The sequence below is a fragment of the Caretta caretta genome, chromosome 2, assembly GCF_965140235.1.
Source record: "Caretta caretta isolate rCarCar2 chromosome 2, rCarCar1.hap1, whole genome shotgun sequence".
Classification (NCBI taxonomy): domain Eukaryota; kingdom Metazoa; phylum Chordata; order Testudines; family Cheloniidae; genus Caretta; species Caretta caretta.
The window spans coordinates 123,720,044-123,736,659 of NC_134207.1; the positions used below are offsets into that span (position 1 = coordinate 123,720,044).

Here is a 16,616-nt window from a genome sequence, read left to right on the forward strand (position 1 = left end):
AGAGGGATAGGTTTAATTCTATGCAACTTACTGTGCATGTGGAGTTCTTCCTGCCAGGATTTAAAAAAACAAAAAAAACCCCCAAGAGCAAACAAAAAACACAACCCAAGCCACTGCCTGTCATGTAGGAGCACTGAAGACTTCATAATGCTCTTCATTAGAGGCTGAGTTTGCCCCAGTGGTCTCACATTTCCTCTTGTCATTGCTGCTGTGCAACATGCTGTCTGATTGTCTGCTGCCAGCCTCTCTAAAGATGGCTTCATGTCAGAAGTGAAGTGAATCAGAGTTTACAAAGTACTTTTTGATCAATGGGGAGGAGAAAGGTGCTATGGATGAACAGAAGGTGCTATGGATGAACTCTGCTGAACAGAGTTATGATGAAACATCTGATGTCCTGTAGTGCACATCTGCTTTGCCCCACCCCCTCCCCTTTCTTAGTTGCTGGCTATGCCCATACAATGCAGTATCTGCATGTAAGTGACAACATTCATCTCTCACAGACATATAGGATTTCTCACCTGCCCAGCTTTTGCATTTTCACACACAAAAGCTTCATAGAACCTGGAAAACTGAGGAGCATTATCATTCACATCCAGGACTTTTACTGTGACTGATACACTGCCAACCTGTGAGGGATTGTCTAAAAGAAGAAAGAACAAAATAACTACAGGGACTTCATAATCACAGGGAAAAGTAGCCGCTTGCCCTACCAAAAAGGCAAGGGAACTCTCCTTTTTAGCCTTGTTGCACTGAATGAAATTTATTTGAATTGTAACTGGTGTGGGAAGATAGCAGATACTATAGGCAAGATTGAGTTCCAGCTTCCAGTCTAACCATCTCGACTCCTCAAATGTTTACAGCTTTCTCAAACCTGGCCTCCAGGTAAATTTCTGGGAAAGTTTGAGACGATGCCAAGAATTAAGGTAGGCTAGGGTCGGAGGATGTGATTCAATTAGTCCTGTTTCAGAAGGCAATGGGCTCAAGGAGCTGATTAAAGTTTTTTGAAATTCTGCAATTCTGATTTTTCTCAAAATTTAGAATTTCAACTATAAAACAGCTTGACATTTTGGACAAATATTTTATACAAAAATCATCCTTTTTTGATCAGCTATAGCATTAGTTGAAAAATGTAAACAATTCTACAAAAGTTTGCAGTCAGATTTCAAAGAGAAAAAGATGGAATTTTCATGACATCTTTTGTGGAAACCAAGTGGGACATAATTTATCAGCTTAGCTGCTCACAAATGGAAGGAGAAATGAGTTCATCAAGGTAAATATCTTCAGATCAAATAACTTACAAACCCAGTGTCTACAAGATAAATACATTAGCTTCTTTCTTCTTGTGGTGTTTTATGGTCCCTCACACACAGTTATCCCACATAACCAAAATGAAACACCATTCAAAAAACAAGATGAAGACTGAGTGATCAAATGTTCAAAAAGAAAAGGAGTACTTGTGGCACCTTAGAGACTAACCAATTTATTTGAGCATGAGCTTTCGTGAGCTACAGCTCACTTCATCAGATGTATACCGTGGAAACTGCAGCAGACTTTATATACACACAGAGAATATGAAACAATACCTCCTCCCACCCCACTGTCCTGCTGGTAATAGCTTATCTAAAGTGATCAACAGGTGGGCCATTTCCAGCACAAAGCCAGGTTTTCTCACCCTCCACCCCCCCACACAAATTCACTCTCCTGCTGGTGCTAGCCCATCCAAAGTGACAACTCTTTACATAATCAAGTCGGGCTATTTCCTGCATAGATCCAGGTTTCAAAAGTTCATCAAAGCTGAGATTTATTTCTCAACTTTAACCCTGCTACCTTGTGTATATATTTAAAATATTATCTCTCTCTATAGCATGATGTAATATTTTCAAATATTGTAGAGTATAAACTCTGGAATTTTTGTACTTTTTTATGTATGGTATTCATATTGCATGTAGCATGACTGTACCACTGAGTTAATACTATTGAATAATTTGATTATGTAGTTTATCTATCCATATATGTTTTATACCCATCACCGAGGTATATGAATGTCTAATTTATAGACTGAATAATACCAAACTATCCTTTAAAAATAGAAACTCATAGACTTTGTGATGGTCCCATCTGACCTTAATCATCTAGTCTGATCTCCTGCATACTGCAGGCCACAGAACCTCATGCACCCACCCCTGTAATAGACCCCTAATCTTTGGCTGAGTCACTGAAGTCCACAAATCATGATTTAAAGACTCCAAGTTACAGAGAGTCCACCATTTACACTACCTTAACCCCACTGGTGATCCATTCCCCATGCTGCAGAGGATGGTGAAAAGCCCCGAAGATCTCTGTCAATCTGACCCGGGGGAAAATTCCTTCCCAACCTCATATATTGTGGTTAGTTAGACCCTGAGCATGTGGAAAAGACCCATGAGCCAGACACCTGGGAAAGAATTCTCTGCAGTAACTCAGAGCCATCCCCATCTAGTGTCCCATCACTGGCCATTGGAGACATTTGCTGCTAGCAGATGTAGATCGGCTACATGCCGCTGTAGGGTCAGATCAGGTCATGACTCCTTGCTGCTGCTATATAGGAAGTGGAAGTGTGTTATAAAAGCCCTTACATTAGCTCTCCACTACTGGGGTAGGTCACCCTTGCGCTTAACTTAAGTGAGCCTCCCTGGACTTATGAAATTGGATTTTTGGCTGCATTAGACTAGTGGTGCAGTGGCAAGTCAAGATCCTCTTGATCTGTCCCTCCAATCTTTTTCAGATAAAACAAGTAATTCTTCTTCATCGAGGACTAATCCAAGGCAAAGTTTTACACTCGTAACTTTGAGCTGTGTATATTTAAAACAACAAGCAAAACCTTGACACTTTTATTAAAGCAGGAATGGTATATTTCCGCCCCACCCCGCTCATTACCACCTTTCACCTAAGTCAGAGATGGCAGGATGTATTTTGTACAACCATTCCAAAAACATTCACTTGCAGACTGAGGATGAATATACAATTTAACAAAATTCATGGGGCCAGAGGCAGAGAGGGAGAAAGCATAAGAATGATGCTGTATCTTGGTGGTCAGAACACTCCCTGCAATGTGAAACACCCAGTATCCCTGCTCTAATGGATTTTTTTAAAATTTATCCACAGTTTGAACAGGAGACTGAGGGACCACATCAGAATATCCCATAACACCATGGCTAAGACATGCACCTGAGAGGTGGAAGATCTCAGTTCAGATTCTTCAGGTGTGTGAGGGGATTTGAACCGACTTTCCCACATCCCAGATAAGTACCCACCAGCTAAAAGTTAGGAGTTGTCGACCGCCCTGGCTGTTTTTGTAAGCTTGTCTATTGGAGCCCAATGTGGAGGGCAAGTCTGTCTTCTCCTGGTTCATGCATTGTTCTGGGATTTAGGCAGCTGGACGCCTGGTGAGGGGCGGCAGGGCACATGCTCAACGGCAGAAATGTAGGCTCCTAGTGAACTTTTGCTGCAAAATTTTAGGCAAAATTTTAGTGAGTTTAAGTGCCTACAGGATTTGAGGGCAGCTGAGCTGGAGATTTGTGAATCCTAGATGACCTGATTCTTGGATTTAAGTCTCTAAACTGGCATTTGTGCACCTAAGTCCATTTGTGAATCTAACCCTCTGTGTTCACTGCTGCAGTTGGCAGAAGTAACATTTACTTTTGAAGCCTTTTGATAGCACAGTTAGTTTGAGATTTTCAAAGCTGTCTAAAATAAATGGGAATTTGGTGTACAAATCTCTTAGGTGATCTTGAAAATCTCAACTTTAATTTTTAAGGACCTGATTCCCCCACCATAGTGAACTGAACCTTATGGGGCAGGTGGTCCAATTCACTTAGCAGTCTGCGGGTTCTGCTCAACAGAAGAGTGGCAGAATTGGCTCCTAGGTTAAGTTACTGATTGCAAAAGTTGCCAGGTTAAAGAGCCCTGGAGTATGAAGTACTCCAGCCATAAAGCAGGCACTGCCTAAATAGCAGGAGTGCACACTCATTCAAACTGCCCAGCTGGTCTGTTTCAAATCTGATGTAGCCCTAGATGTGGTCTTTCTAGATCAGTCCAATCAGTTTGTAGACAAATGAGAGACTGCTCACAAAGATACCAGTTAATGCTGAGTGGTGGCAGATTTTGTGATGTCCACAAGAAAATGGACTGAGATCATTAACAAAACCGTATGAACCATAGAGGTTTCAGCTCAGATGCCTGGAGCTCTGCTTTGAATTTCATGTTCATTTGTACCCCAAACCCCAAGCTAAGCAGTTTTTCATAGATTCATTTTAAAACTGTCAGTGCCTCCTTTGCACCTAGACATTCACAATGGTGAATCTGGGCTGAGTTTTTGGTAAGTAACTAAATAGGGAATCCTAGCAAATTTCAACTGTTCTGGAGTTGTTAAAAGCAATTCACACAGCTTCAGTAGCTTGTGTGAAATGATTTGGCTGTAAACAGCAAGCAGATGGTAATGACATTTGCTCTCTACTGACCTAGGATGGATTTGAACCAGTGATCTAGAAGTGAAAAAGCTTTCATCCTATTTCCAATTCCCTGAGCCATCCAATCCTCCCTAGAAGCCTTGGTTTCTACTCTGATACACACTGCAGCATCTGTTTTTGTTAACTAGTTGTTCTAGCTGGGGGGAGGGCTCTCACTGAATCATATTTCAAGAAGAGCTTTACAATAATTCACTTGAATGCTAATGATGTGAGAAAACAACACTCTGCATTTAATTGTAAGCCCCCCAATCTCATCCCTCTACCAAAAAAAAGTGGAAAAACAATATTCACTACAGTATTCACTCTGTGATGTGAGAAGTTCAATTCAAACAGATGTGACTTCCATTCAATTAATAAAACAACACCTGAATCGCTTAATTGAAAACAGTCTATCACTGTTCCTGTTGTATCTCTAATTTATCTACAGTCTCCATCTACTTACTCAGCTCCACAGCCAGCACAGTGATATTGTGCCAAGAAAGGTCTTCCCGGTCAAGAGGTCTTGCAGTCATCAGAGCTCCTGTTGCAATGTCGACGTAAAAGAACCTCCCGGGATCACTGCTTCTATCAATTGAATATCTGCAAAAGTACATATTAAAAATATTATGCAACTCTTGTGGAAACATTGGTGCTACATCCATAAGAACGGCCATACTGAGTCAGACCAATGGTCCATCTAGCCCAGTAGCCTGTTTTCCAACGGTGGTCAATACCAAGTGCTTCTGAGGGAATGAAAAGACAAGGTAATCATCAAGTGATCCAGCCCCTGTCACCCATTCCCAGCTTTTGGCAAACAGAGGGCAGAGACACCATCCCTCCCCATTCCAGCTAATAGCCAGTGATGAATTTATCCTCCATAAATTTATCTAGTTCTTTTGGAGCCCTGTTATAGTCTTGGTCTTCACAACATCCTCTGGCAAAGAGTTCCACAGGTTGACTGTGCATTGTGTGAAGAAATACTTCCTTTTATTTGTTTTAAACCTGCTTCCTATTAATTTCATTTGGTGACTCCTAATTCTTGTATTATGAGAAGGAGTAAATAACACTTATTTACTTTATCCACACCAGTCATGATTTTATAGACCTCTCTCATATATTCCCTTAGGTGTCTCTTTTCCAAGCTGACAAGTCCCAGTCTTATTAATCTCTCCTCAAACAGCAGCCGTTCCAGACCCCCTAATCATTTTGTTTGCCCTTTTCCGTTCCTTTTCCAATTCAAATGTATCTTTTTTGAGATGGGGTGACCACATCTGCATACAATATTCAAGATGTTGTCTTACCATGGATTTATATAGAGGCAATATGATATTTTTTGTCTTATCTATCCTTTTCCTAATGTTTCATAACATTTGGTTAGCTTTTCTGACTGCTGCTGCACATTGAGGGGATGTTTTCAGAAAACTATCCACAATGACTCCAAGATCTCTTTCTTGAGTGGTAACAGCTAATTTAGACCCCATCATTCTATATGTATAGTTGGGATTATGTTCGCATTTATCAACATTGAATTTCATCTGCCATTTTGTTGCCCAGTCACCCAGTTTTGAGCCACTAAGGAACCTCACCAACTACCACATGGAACATAACTGCATTCATCTAGAACCTACTCCTGTTCCCATTGTCTTCAGTAGGTAAGGATTGGAGCCTTCACTAACTGATAAGTGGTTCAGTATTGGCATCTCTTCACAGGGAACACTAATAGTTTGAAGCTGGAGGGTGGGGAGTGTAATGCACAGTTCACCACAGACTATGTTGAAAGTTGTACAGCCTAACTAATTGGGTGGGAGTCTGTTACTGAGATAGTTATACTAGTACAATCCCTACTGGGGATGCAATTATACCAGGATAAAGGTACCTTGTACTGGTATAGTTATTCCCTTTCCTGTATAGGAATAAGATATGCTGGTATAAGCACTTTTATATTACTATCAATCTCCTGTTGCTTGGACACGTTTAACTACTTTGACTATACCAGTATAGTAACCATGTTAGTTTGGATGTTAGAAACAAGCACTGGAATGTGTCTCTCAGTCTTGAACAGAGTTGTCTGACACTATCCATTTTGGCATTTTTTTTTTTTTAAATTCAGACATCTGATCCACAATTATCACCCTTCATGAAACCCAGGGACAATCCTTCTGATGTCTGTCATGGATTTACTAGAGGTGGAAAATTTGCTATTTCTCTGCACATCCAAAACTCTCAGATGGCAATGGGAATGTAGGGTGCAAAAGTGCATCCAGCTACTGCTGTGGAGGCAGTTCTTCTACCCCCTCAATATCATTCTGATTCTGAGAGTCTTCAATGAGCCCATAATGTGTAATCCTTTTTTGACACCTATTTGCATCAATGATATTCTGGAGTAATGAGGTCCACAGATTCATTTTATGTTGTGGAAAAGAACATTTGGACTTGGGAAGCACAGACCACTTTCTCTGCAATATTATGATGCTTTTCTGTAGATGAAAAATACCTTTACTTTTCACACTAAATTAAAGACTAGAGTAGACTGTTCCCCCCCCTTCTTTCTTTCTGTCTTTGGGAGGTTACTGATGTGTAATGTATAATGTGTAACTGTAATGCATACCGTTTAATCTATTACAGCTATCTATCTAATGTAGGCACTCCCTCAAAAGCTATCACTAGGCACCAATCCAAGCACTATTGTTTAGGTTATAGTTCAGACCCATTTCCACCACTGTTGGCCCAATCCACAGTGCTCTCTTAAACTCGTATTCAGTTCTATCTGCTGACATCAACAGAAGCAGAATCAGGACCATTATTCTGAATTCTTTTCTGCTTTATAATCTGCAGAACAAGCGTGCAAGACTGATTCTGAGACGGCATCATGTTGTATAGCACTGGCAATACAAAACATTGTAAAGCTCTGCACTTGGGAAAGAAACAGCAATTCCCTCCCCCCCCCCAGAAAAAGTGAGAGAAGAAGGGGAAAGGGTATTTTTTCTATTTCAAATAGAGATTTTTGAGGTATTTGATTTATTACAGAAATCTGCATGAGGGTTGCTGTATTTTTCTATAATAATCATTCTTGTATGGGGTCTATAAAAAGACTTTTCCTATGACAGTTTAAGGCCAGCTAGTATCTGGAAGTGAATATAGCCTCCTGATTCGTGGTTCAGCATTAATCAGTGATGTCACAAAGCACAGGTGGGGGCTTTGTACTGATTTCTCCAGACACTATCTCCTGTTAATAACTAGTCTTCTACGCTCACTTCCATTGCACTGTTTAAATAATTCTCCTTAGTCACTCAGCAGTATTCAAGCCATATTTCCAGCAATTGGAGTCTCTCAGTGTGGGAGTCCAGATGCCAGAAGCTGGGAATAAGAGGATTTGAGTGTTCCCATGTGTTTAGTGAGCCCTTCTGAAACATGTTCTGGCTCTTTAAACTTATTTTCAAATTTGAAAAAAAATTTTAATTAAAAATATATATTTTTTTGGATTACAACCATAGTGGAATTATTTTTGAGGCACTGAGTGTGTTTTCCTCCTCTTTTTTAAAATTTTTGCACTACGAGGGCCAGATTCTCCCCAACCTTGCACCTCGTGCAGTCATTTACACCAGTAGAAAGTGAGTGAAAAGACGGTGTAAAACACTACCATTCTGATTTTGCTCTCACTAGACATAGATGTAACTGGCCAAATGAGGTGCAAGCCAGTGGAGGAGCAATAGTTGATCTCTACATCTTTATTTTCCCAAATCAGTCACTCATATTTTGTTTCTGTCTGTGTATTTACAATGCAGGAAGAAAGAGAGGCTGTATGTAAGAAAATGTGTGTATGTAAATACTGGGGCATATTTTTAATTGCTCCTGAATTTAAATAGTTGTTCTTGCCTTGCTGTTTGTATTCCCACCGCCCCTTAAAAAGTTTGTTCTCAACTGAGTTAGCTGAAAAGTCTAGAAAAAACTCAAAAACTACAGTAAAAATATGAACAAATATCTACCTTTTGTGTCTACAGATTTTTTTTTTTCACACAAGCACACAAACTTGCTTTCACTGCAAAGCTGCAGAGTGTGGATGATGTCAGAATATAAGACCCTGAGGCAGAGAGAGCAGAATGACGTAGTTTGATAGTGAAGGATAAGACTAAGATGAGAAGCACAGAGCAGAATGAAGGATAGTCTCATAACCTAGATAGGAGTTAGAAACGTTTGACATGATGTAGGGAAAAGGAAAGAATACATCTTAGAGCACTTATAGGGGGAAAATGGTGCGCTAAGCAGAACAGACTTTGTGTTTGTCAGGTTTCCTCCCTATGTGAAGCCCATAAAGCCACACATAAGGATTTCACTGTCCCTTCAAAAATTGTAACAACTCAGCATCTAGCGTTCCTGCTGTGCTCCTCTGTAAAAATCCTGAAGCCAGGCAGCTGAGAAGCTGAACTTGCACAGGGGGAGGGAAACAATATAGCAACCACTTGCATAGATCAGAGAAACGTTTAAGTGTTATCTGCTGGTCTATGAACATGCAATAAACCTTCAACTTTATGTAAGTTTCAACAATGAATACATGAGATGGCCTCAAAGAACATTGGAATTTTCTGCTAAGACTTGGCTGCCACTCTGGAAATGAGAGAGATAATCATGTAGCTCATTCTTTTGGTTCCTGGCTGAATTGTAGATATGAAGCTCCCGGGACTGTAGTTTACCTTCCTTTATTGCTTATGGGAATATCTAGCTAAGCAGCTTGAATATCACAATATATAATTGAGGGGTCCGTGCATATGTTGTTAGCACTATATCTATTACAAATGTATTTGTATAGCTGAACTGTTGACAAAGATTGTTACATGCAACCTATGTGTTTTGAAACGAAGGGAAAAGAGAGAAGAGAGCTGATTACCTACAACACAATATGGGGACAGATCTGCTATGGAGGTTTCAGTTTACACCAGCTCAGCATCTGGCCTAAGACATACAGTAGAAAATCTCTGGATAACAAGAAAAGCTGAAAAAACACTCTGAAAAACCTGATTGAGTTGTTGGTCACATCAGGGTCACTGGCAGAAATAATTTGTATGGTGGTTCCAATCTCCACATCCTCAGGCACTTCCACAAAATAGAAGCTAGACTCAAACACTGGGGGCTCATCCACATCCTCCACGCTGATGTGCACAGTCGTGGTGTCTCGGAAGGGGCCCAGGTTCAGGAAACGCATTTCCAGGTGGGGATTGGTGCCCTCTACTTTTAAAGTGTAGCTCTTCTTGCTCTCAAAACTTAAGGGCTGAGGAAGAGAAAAGGACAGTGTTAAGCCTGTTGAATTCGTTGTGTTAGGCTGCAGCCTCCTGCATGCCTGAAAGAAATGCTTCTCCCCTTTACACTGCATCTTGGTGTCTTTCCACAGATTTCTCTCTGTTACACTGTCAGTCATGCCAAATACTACATCTAAATATTTTTAGTTGAAAATAAATCCTGAAGTGGCCGTTGTACCAGGAACATTCTGTATTTAACTAAAAACCATACCACTAAAGTGATGAGAGGAAGGGTTCTGTTTGAAACAACTGAAAAACCGAAAATGATTCACCCAATCAAGTGCTATCCATAAGTCTAGTGGAAGCAGAAGCAATTGCAAGGTTATAGTTAAGTTATGGGGGACCCTGCTGCAAATTTAATTTCCTGCAGTTCTAATAACTAAATGTTCACAAACCTTTAATATATAGGGAGTTTTACAGTGGAAAATAGCTCAGTAGAATCCCCTTAATTGGTGCAGAGTCTGAGCAAAACAAACTTTATGCCTATAATACAATTGCCCAGTTTTCAGAGGCATACAGTGTTCTGTAAAAAATCATGGATTTTATGGTTTTAAGCCTCATATTTTGTAACCTTAGAACCACGAAACTGCCTTGCATAGAGCAGATCATTAACCCACTTAATTCACTATGGAGGTGGATCTGATTAAGGCTTGTACAGCTATTCCCAACCTTTTGGAGCACTATTGACCTTCAATCTTTGTCATTCTTTTCTTTTTGACAATTGAACGAAATTAGACGGGTAGTGGAATTGTGAGAGGGCTGGGTGGCAGGGCAATTGGGAGTGCATTCAAGGAGGATGAAGGGGAAGGCCAGTTGTGGTAGGTATGTGGGAGGGCACAGCATAAATGGCAGAAGTTCTCCCCAACTCATAGGCAGCAGAGATCATCGTGCACTCGCCCCCCACACCACCACCATGGAAGTCAGTAGTTTGCTGTAATTGCTACACTCTGCTGAGCCACTTTGTGGCAACCAGAAGAGATACTCACTCACCTTGTGCAGTAATGATGGCTCTTTGAGATGTGTGTCCCTATGGGTGCCACACTGTAGCTGTATGTGCGCCCCTGTATCTCTAATCAGAGATTTTTGGTAGCCGTGTCCATTGAGCCCACGCATGTGCTCTCCCTCCCTCGTGGTCTGCCTCGAGGCTATCTAGCATTGTGCTGGTGAACCCCCTCACTTCCTTCTCCACCACAGAGCCCTACAGAAACTCCACAGAGGGCAGGTTGTGGAGCATCCATAGGGGGACACATATCTTGAAGAACCATCATTACTGCACAAGGTGAGTGACTTCCTCTTCTTCGAGTAGTGTCCCTATGGGTGCTCCACCGTAGGTGACTCCTGAGCGGTACCCACCACTGGAGGCTGGGAAGAAAAGAAACAGGAGGGCATATTGCCATCTGTGTCAAGGTAAGGGAGCCAGACTTGTCATGGCCAGGAGGGACAATCAGAATAACTCTCACTTTGTCTTGTTGAATTTTCAACAGGACCTTTGAGAGAAGAGGAAACTGGGAAAAGGCATACAAGAAAGCCCTGTCCCATGCAAGGATGAGAGCGTCTCCCCAGGCTGGCCCTGGAGCAGTAATGAGGACATTTCTTGTTCCGGTAAGTAGCGAAGAGATCCATAGTCAGGTTTCCCCAAAGGGCGATTATATCTTGAAGCACCTCTGAGTTCAGTACCCACTCATGGTCATGACAAAAATTTTGACTGAGACTGTCAGCTGTCATGTTCTGTATCCCTAGTAAATAGACAGCTGAGATGAGCAAATTGTGATGGATGCACTAGTTCCAAAGTTTGAGTGCTTCCTTGCAGAGGGAGGGAGATCTGGCACCCTCTTGGTGATTTATGTACAAAATACAGGTCATATTAAGTCAATCATGACTTGTGTGGGTGTTCTTGATGAAGGGCAGAAAGTGTGCACAGGCGTTCCTGACAGCCCTTAGCTCCAAAAGAGTGATATGGAAGGTCACTTCTGTAGAAGGTCATTTGCCCTGAACCTTGTGGTTGTGTAGGTGAGCTCCCCAGCCTATTAGGGAGGCATCCATCCCAGGGTGGTGAGTCTGCATAGCGGGAACAATACTCTCTCACTTATACTGCATGAATTTTGGCCCCGATAAACTCCAGTCACTGTGCCGCTACAATGAAGAGTACCTTGGAGAATACCCTGGGTGGAGCAGTCTGTACTGATAATGGTCCTGCCTCAAAGGTAAACCGTAGGAAGTCTCCTGTACGATCGTTGTACTGAGATATGGCAGTAGACATCTTGTAGGTCGAGGGCTGAAAATCAATCTACTTGCTCTAGAGCTGGAATAATGGCTGCGACTGTGACCATCTTGAATGTCTGCACCTTCCTGTATTTGTTTAATGCCCTTAGATCTAGAATGGGCCCCCAAGCTCCCTTTGCCTTGGGGATCAGGAAATAATGAGAGTAAAACCCCTTGCTCCTGAGCTGCACCGGGACTGGATCAATGGCCCCTAGGCATAACAAATTATATGTTTCCTGATGAAGTAGGTTCTCATAAGAAGGGTCCCTGATGGGGGTCGGGGAAGGAGGGTTGGAATGGGGGAGAGACATTAATTGAATGGTGTAACTCTTCAAAATTATCTCCAGGACACATCAGTCAGAGGTGATATTTTCCCAACTGCTGTGAAGTAGGGCCAGGTGACTTCTGAAGGGGACGTGACAGGTGTGTAGGTGGCAGCTGATGTTGCAAGGTATAATTGTTCAGGCCCTCAACCAACCCATCAAAAGTGCTTAGAAGAGATGGTTTGAGAGGTTGCAGACTGGGGTGTGCCCACTTTTGAGCCCTGGTCCTTTTACACTGTGGCTTGTAACAGCACTGAGATGGTGGGTATTGAGGAGATTGTGACCTGTGCTGTGTCTGAGAGGTATATCTTCTTTTCTGTCCCGCAGTGTAGATTCCTAGGGAGCATAATGTGGTCCGAGAATCCTTCAGGATGCGGACAGAAGAATCTGTCATCTTTGTGAAGAGTTTGGGCCCTTCAAACTGGAAGTCTTCTGCAGTTTTTTGGGCAATCCAGAAAGGTGTAGTCAAGAAGCCCTCCACAGTACCACTGTCATGGAGATCGGGTGGGCAGATGTATCAGCTACATTCAGTGCTGTCTCTAGCACCAGTTTGGCTATTAACGGATCCTCTCTAACAATGGTCTGAAACTGTTCCTTTTGTGTCTCCAGTAAACGTTCTAGAAATGCACTGACTTTCCCATAATTAATAAAATTGTATTTGGCCAATGACAGTTTGGTAATTTGTGACTCTAAACGTAATGTCGCCGACAAATACACCATCTTGTCAAGTCGGATCATTTGGGGTCGACTTGGCATTATGTTGCTTGCTTTCTGCATTAACCACATCCACTGTGATGGAGTTGGGTTGCGGATGTTGAAACAAAGTCTATCTCTTTGGGAGGGATGTAGTATTTTTATTTTTGGCTCTGTTGCTGGTTGGTGCGTTGGAGGCTGGTGTCTGCCAGATGACTTTGGTAGGATCTAGAATCACCTCATTAATTGGGAGGGCAATTCTGGATGAGGAGGAGGTGTGCAGAATATCCAACAACTTGTTATGTGTATCTGCCACCTCCTGTAGGGAAATCTGCAGCTCACCTGTCACCCTCTTGGTAAGATCCAGAAAGTTCTTAAAATCATCACCTAGTGATGGGCAGGAGGGAGGCGGTACAGCCTCATCTGGTGGAGATGAGGATAAGTGTGCTGGAGGGGTAGCTTCCTCTTTGAGTCCTTCTTCCTGTTCTGAAAAAGCTTCCTTCTCCCCTGCCTCAGGGGCTCTGGACAGCCAGGCTGTAGGACACCATCTGGTGGACTCTCTCTGAGAGATGCTGGACGGCCGTGATATGTGTGTGTGTGTGTGTGTACTTTGCCCAAGATTGCAATACGGCCATGGAGGAAGGAGGGCAGGCATGGGTGGTAGGCTTACCCCAGGGGGCCCATACTACGATTTGTGGGTTGGCTCAATGAAATTGGGGAGGACCCTTGTATTGTGATGAGGGGGCAGGGAAATTACCTCCTCCTGGCCACTGTCAGACTCGACACTGGGTAAGGGTGGTACTGATTGGAGTAGTGGCGGTACACGGCCTGGTGCCAAGAGCGATTCCGGGTGCCGGGATGTGCTTGGTACCAGGAGCCTGGTACCAAGTAATGGTGATTTCATTTCTTCCCCAACCATCAGGTCTCCAGGGTACCAGAGACCATGCAGAACCCTGGGCTCACTCGGTACCACGGACGAGTGTCCACGGTACTTTGTCGGTACCGATGGTTGAGAAGGTGTAGAGCACTACCTAGATGAGTTTTTTGTTGCACCCGGTACAGAAAGTTTGTCAGTGCCACTCTTTTAGAGATGGTACGTTAATTGTCTTAAGAGCCACAGGTCTCCAGGGTACTAGAGCTCACTTGGTACCGCAGAGGAGTGTGTGTGGTATGTTGTCAGTACTGATAGTTGGGAAGGTGAAGAGCACTCCGCAGATGGAAGTTTTGTTGTACCTGGTACCAAAGGGTTTTTCTATGCTGCTCTTAGGCAGCGATTTAAAGGGCCCAGGCTCCACTGTGGTGGCAGCAGCCAGAGCCCCAGGCCCTTTAAATTGCCGCCCGAACCCCGGCACTCCCAGCCACTGCCGCAGCTACCACTATCATGGGGTAGCTACAGCTACCATGGGTAGCTGGAGCCCCGGGCCCTTTAAACCTCAATTTAAAGGGCCCAGGGATTTAAAGACCCCACCTCTTCTGGTTGAGGCCCCGCCCCCTTCCAGTTGAGGCTCCACCCCCCGCTCAGGACTCCAGCGTACTAGAGCACGTGCGCCGGCTCAACCGAAACTGTTGCCAAAAATCTCCGATTAGAGACGCGGGGCGCATGCACCCATAGGGACACTACTTGAAGAAGAACTAGCTACCTTCTCCCACAAGGGGAGTCAGAGCCAGGGGCTCCGCTTTCCAGCTGAGAAGCCAGATCCACCTACTTAGAGATGCTGAACTCACTAAAGTTTGAAATGCTTTGAGGTCTTTGGATGGAAGGTGCTATAGAAATACAAAGTATTATATTATTCTGACTCAAACTGTCTACTAACAAGCCAGTAGGAGGCAGGATGGGGAAGGAGCAGTCGGAGTAGGGGGAAGGTAGCTGGTGAGAAGCTGTTCCTCAGATGTCTTTTAGATCAAAGTGTCCTGAAAACCCTGTGATTTTACACTAGTGACAAGTTCCATTGTCTATTTATTTAATTGCTGCTCATCACTATTGTATCAAGTAGCTAATTACTTAGGCCTGGTCACACCGTCTTTATTTGGCAAAACTCCAGTTAAAGCCAGTGGTAATTTTGCAGGGTTAAGCAAGGACATTAGGATTTGGCCCCTTTCTCTGTTCATATGAATCATCTGGTTTTCAGTGAAGTTCCATGGCCAGAAAGATTGTCTATTCTAACATGATTTCCAGACCAGTTTTACAGATCGAAGAAGTTCAGCTAAATTTGAGAAATTATCTGGACTGAACTGGCACTCCAGACTTTTTGAGATTAACCATAGCTACTTTTTAATCCAGTTTTACAGCTGGATTGATGCAAAAGGGGTTTAAGTGACTTGCTCAGTGTCTCTGCATGCATCAATGGCTGTCTGCATTGCAACAGTTTAGAATTTTTTTAGTTCCCAATCCTTTGCCCCAGACGCTGGACTCACTTGGCCTCATGAAAGTACTATTTAATTGACTCCAAAGTTTAGGTTGCACTACAAATATGTTATCCTTTGAGTCTGTTAATAGTGTGGCAGGAAAACTAAATCTTTTGTTGTTGTTGTTCATATAGACTGACTACATTCTGTTTTGTAGAGATGGATCCAAAACAAAAATCATGGAGCTGCATTCTGGGTACAAACTTTGTAGCTCTACAGAACAAGCAAAACACACAGTTCGCCACTTCTGCTGTCCTTGTGGGTTTGAAATCTTGATCTGAATGAGAACTTTTCCAAAGTGGAGTGTGGCTATACACAAATTAATAATCTTATAAAATGCCATAGGGGCACACAGTTTTACAAAAATATAAGCTCTGGTAGCCTAGAATGAGATGTACCTGACTGTGTTGGTGTTAGATATTCTTCTCCTTTGGTATGTTCTACAATGCATCTTTTATAGTACTGCATACTTATGCTTAAATGCTTTGCAGAATCTTGGCCTTAAGAACTAGAGTAATGGTTCTCAGTTGGACGAACGCAGAAGTGTTCCAGGGGGTGCATCCACTCATCTATATATTTGCCTAGTTTTACAACAAACTACGTATAAAGCACTAGCAAAGTCAACACAAACTAAAATTTCATACAATGACTTGTTTATACTGCTCAATAGACACTATAGATTGAAATGTAAGTACAATATTTATATTCCAATTGATTTATTTTATAATTATAGGGTAAAAATGAGAAAGGAAGCAATTTTTCAGTAATAATATGTGCTGTGACAATTTTGTATTTTTATGTCTGATTTTGTAAGCGAGTAGTTTTTAAGTGAGGTGAAACTTGGGGTACGCAAGACAAATCAGACTTCTGAAATGGCAACAGTAATCTGGAAAGATAAAAAATCAAATCCATTCTCTGTGTCACTCTATTTTAGTGGATGATTTTGGCTCAGGCTATTTAAACAGAGAACTTATTTCATTCTGAGTGCACTAGATATGCCTAGGAAAAGGTATAACAATAGCTTCATAATCAAGAAAGAGTTCAACGGCTAACATTTGTATAAAATTATAAAATAAATATTCTGCAGGAGATACTCTAAGCAAAATACTATATTCCTTTCTGTGCATCCTGTGGTACAAAATACTAGCAAT

At 42.4% G+C, this 16,616-nt stretch overlaps 2 protein-coding genes across 5 annotated transcripts in view; one reads left to right on the forward strand and one right to left on the reverse strand.

The window, feature by feature from the left end:
• LOC125632051 (uncharacterized) overlaps nt 1-13,035 on the forward strand; it is a 98,435-nt gene extending 85,400 nt beyond the window's left edge. For 2 of the 3 annotated variants that reach the window (XR_012667049.1, XR_012667050.1), the window contains 5 exons: nt 3,145-3,242; nt 4,936-5,251; nt 6,042-6,139; nt 11,266-11,383; nt 12,694-13,035. Coding sequence is in view for 1 of the 3 variants with exons in the window: in XM_075125421.1 (XP_074981522.1) it covers nt 11,266-11,383; nt 12,694-12,768 (193 nt within the window). In the remaining 2 variants the exon portion in view is untranslated. The remainder of the gene's footprint in view (nt 1-3,144; nt 3,243-4,935; nt 5,252-6,041; nt 6,140-11,265; nt 11,384-12,693) is intronic. The other variant, XM_075125421.1, reaches the window with a different exon arrangement.
• The window catches only part of CDH20 (cadherin 20), a 246,230-nt gene that overhangs the window by 14,535 nt on the left and 215,079 nt on the right, over nt 1-16,616 (reverse strand). For both annotated transcript variants that reach the window (XM_048839675.2, XM_048839673.2), the window contains 3 exons: nt 9,500-9,753; nt 4,951-5,087; nt 519-640 (listed from right to left, as the gene is read on the reverse strand). In XM_048839675.2, the coding sequence (XP_048695632.2) occupies nt 519-640; nt 4,951-5,087; nt 9,500-9,753 (513 nt within the window). The remainder of the gene's footprint in view (nt 1-518; nt 641-4,950; nt 5,088-9,499; nt 9,754-16,616) is intronic.